Raw genomic sequence first — 3,835 nt, forward strand, 5'->3', positions numbered from 1 at the left:
CCCATCGGGAAGATCCTGTGATTCTGAAATGTCATTTATTGAACGTTAAAAGATTTAAAAGAAGTTGGCTGCAATTATGAATAGGAATTAGTTTAATTAATTTTTATTCATAATTATGAAAAAAATAAAAACGCTTGAAATTATAAAAAAAAGGCTTGAAATAAACATTTAACCTAAATTTTGTTAAAGACGATATTTTCATGGCTTAAATATATTGAGTTATTCAATCTTGTAATCAAGAGTTATTATTTTTTAACTCTTACAAAATTTTCGAAAAGTAAGAATCAAAATTTTGTAACGAAAAATGAAAAATGGCAGTACCTATTTGTATCTTTCACATTTTCGCATTTATCTTCCCTTCAACTCTCACAAAATTTTTTTACATTTGAATCTTTATTGCCGGACTTATTGTAGCTCCCAAATAGGACGCTATTTAACTCAATTTTTCCTTCTCTTCAACAGTCATTGAAAAAATGTTCTCAAAACTTGAAGTTTTTTTTGTTAACCAGTTAATAATTTTAATAAATTTGTATTTGTCGGTGAGTAAATTTATATTATCTTATTTGAACTTTTACAAAAAAAATATTTAGAAAATGTAAACTATGTCGCCATCTTTTGATTTCATTCTAACATTATAGTATAATTATAAAAAATGAAATCAGAAAATGAATAGATAGATAGATGGATAGATAGATGTATGGATGAATAGATGTATGGATAGATGGAAGTTCGGATGAATGGATGAATTGAAAGACGGAAGGGCAGACAGGCAGATAGATAAAGAAACGGCTTTGTTACTAACCCTAAGGCCATGTAAAAATGTATGAAAGTTGAAATTTGAATGATGCATGTTGCTGTGTTGGTAGTCGATGGCAGATGACGAGATGGTTGAAACAACTTCATCAACTTCGTCATCCTTTGATAACCTCTGACTGATTATGTACTCGTATGTCGTCAAATTTCTGTTGACTGTTATAACAATTCGTGTTTGTAAAAATGAAAAGGTTAATAAGATATGATTAGATAGATAGATAGATAGATAGCGAGCGTGATGTAAAGTGCATGTTGTTGTTGTTGTTACGAGTATGTTGTTGTAACGTGCATCATTTATACTGTACCAAACTCTGCCTTCATCAGAGTCTGGTTCAAAAAATGAAAGCGATCATAAATGACGATTAATATAATTATAATTAGCTGATTAAACTTGGAGGCACAAAGTTTTTATTGAAACATTTGCTTGATTCACATTTCACGTTTCTTTATTTAAATTTAATATAATATCAGCACTAAACTGATACACTTTTTCAATGAATCTAACACATTTTAAATACGCAATGTCCAGTTTTAAGAATTCAAACCAAATAAAAATAAATAAATACAGAGTTGACAAAAAAATGTTGAATGAAGGAGGCGACGAACTGAGATAGAAATGGAAGGTTAGCAGGTGAAGGAGCATGCCGACAACGAGAACGTGCAGGATGATGTGCAGGATCATCATGGACAGCCACCAGCCGTCTGGCGTTGGCTTGAAAAATATCTCAAACACTGTGTGTTCATGGGGCCATTTTATCAATTATTCATTTATTAATTTCTTATCTTAACCAATCTAGACAACAATTAATTCATTTATTAATTTCTTATTTTAATCAATCTAGACTACAATTAATTCATTTATTAATTTCTTATTTTAATCAATCTAAACTACAATTAATTCATTTATTAATTTCTTATTTTAATCAATCTAAACTACAATTAATTCATTTATTAACTTCTTATTTTAATCATTCTAGACTACAATTAATTTTATGATGTAAACAAATCGGCAAAATCGTAATAGGGTATTGACCTTAAAATTTTTACTCATTCGACACAACTGTTTAAATCTGGAAATCGATTTTCAATATAACATACATTGCAATTTGGAATAAATTTTTAATACAAATAATACAATAAAATGGCTGGCTAGCCTGGGTTGTTGTTGTTGAGGATTTCAGAGACATTTGTGTAGTTGTGGAAAACTGACATTAAAAACGTGCAATTCAAATAAAAATTGATATAAACTGAGATTCTAAAAAAAATACTAAAATGGTCAGGCTGATAATAACGTCTGATTAGTAACGAATTGAAAAATTGTAATCAATTTCAAAAGCAACTTGGTTGTTCTTACATGTATTTGGCACTTTTGTGAGTAAGGATGATGAAGATGATGTTGAATGAATATATTGAGTCGTTGTTAATTCTACGGTTTTTGTTGAATGAGTGATTCTCGGCACAGATGTAACAAAGTTTTTTAAATTTTTCTCTCTGAAAACTGAAAGTAAATAAATTAAATTTTCAACAATTGAAAAAAAATTACCAAAAATTTTAATTTAGTGTAAACACACTAGACACAGACAGAGATTAATCAGAATGCAAAATAATAATGAAATAATACATCACTATCAACTAAAAATAAAAACAAGCCACAAAAACTTGATAAAACATAACTGAAATTATCAAAATGCCAGTGGCAGGGAAAGTAAGAAATGAAGTTCACAAACCACAATAAGGCATGAGTATTCTTCCTGCTTGCAAGTCTGAGAAGTAGGCAATGAATTCGATGCAGTAGAAGGTGAGCATCCAGAGACAGCCGAGGGCTGCAGTGGATAGCGTCAAGATGAAGTGTTTGTAGTTCTGAGAGCCAATGCAGTTGTTCAGCCATTTGCAGTGGTGGTCGAAATTTTTGATGCATTTGTTGCAACTGCTGCAATGCTTCGACGACTGGTGACTTAAAGTTAAAAAAATTAATATTGACATTTCTTCATAAAGGAGATATATAAAAGTTATGTCATGTTCTAATGTCTCAATTACACAATCAAAATTTCTGTGAGAAAAAAGATTGTTCATTTCAACTTAAGACTGAACCACACAACAACATAACATTAACCCAAACTAACAAAATTTTTCAAAAGATAATTTGATATATTTCCATTACAGCAAAATACAACTACTAACACATCCACACCACATATGTTACATCTACAGTTTTCGATGACATGATTGTGAATCTTCCTATCGAATGGAGCTACTACATACGAGCCCAAGTTGAACTTTATCAAAACGTTTTCATCAGCAGGGTTGATGGATGAAGCCATCAGGTGGAAGATGATGTGGATGAGCATTATCAATGTTAGAATCTAAAAAATTGAAAAACATTGTCAAAATTTGCTTATTATCATCATTTATCAGTTTGTTAATTTACGAATACTTTGAAAAAAGTTATTCTGAATAGTAACCACGTAGTTAAGAGTTTGCAAATTGGAGACCAAGGCAGGCAGACATGTGCAGTAATAAAAGACTATGAAATAAATGATGGTGATCCATAAAATAATCTGCAGGGGATGCGGTGGCCACGACCACCCATTCACTCGACTCGTACTTCTGTAATTCTTAACACCCTCCATATTTAATATCTGATTTGCAAATGAATGCATCGTAAGTCTTGTAATCTGCAAATGCAAAACTAGTCTGTCATAATATAAATATATTATATACTTATCTACCCAATGAATGAAATGATAAACCACAACAATATAAATAAATAATTTCAATCATTATTATATAAAAATCACTAAAATACAGTGTATCAAATTCTACTATTTTATTTTTATTAAATACACATGTTTAACTTTAATTAATTAATTTAATTTACTTACAATTACAATTCCTTATAAATTGTGACAATACTATAGTATTGTAATGAAAAATTTGCATGTATAATAGTATATTATTGTAATTTTAGTAATTATAGAAAATAATTCTATTAATATTGTTCATTGCAGAGTCCATTGTAGAA

At 29.6% G+C, this 3,835-nt stretch overlaps 1 protein-coding gene across 1 annotated transcript; it reads right to left on the reverse strand.

Moving 5' to 3' along the window:
- Positions 1–2,921: 2,921 nt before the first annotated feature.
- HELRODRAFT_72968 (hypothetical protein) lies at positions 2,922–3,443 on the reverse strand (the record flags this gene model as incomplete). The annotated part of the gene is made up of 2 exons (XM_009013708.1): positions 2,922–3,176; positions 3,279–3,443. The coding sequence occupies 2 exons, from the start codon at positions 3,441–3,443 to the stop codon at positions 2,922–2,924; spliced, it is 420 nt and encodes a 139-aa protein (XP_009011956.1).
- Between the last annotated feature and the right edge of the window lie 392 nt (positions 3,444–3,835).

This window comes from Helobdella robusta (genome assembly GCF_000326865.2).
Source record: "Helobdella robusta unplaced genomic scaffold HELROscaffold_12, whole genome shotgun sequence".
Taxonomy (NCBI): domain Eukaryota; kingdom Metazoa; phylum Annelida; class Clitellata; order Rhynchobdellida; family Glossiphoniidae; genus Helobdella; species Helobdella robusta.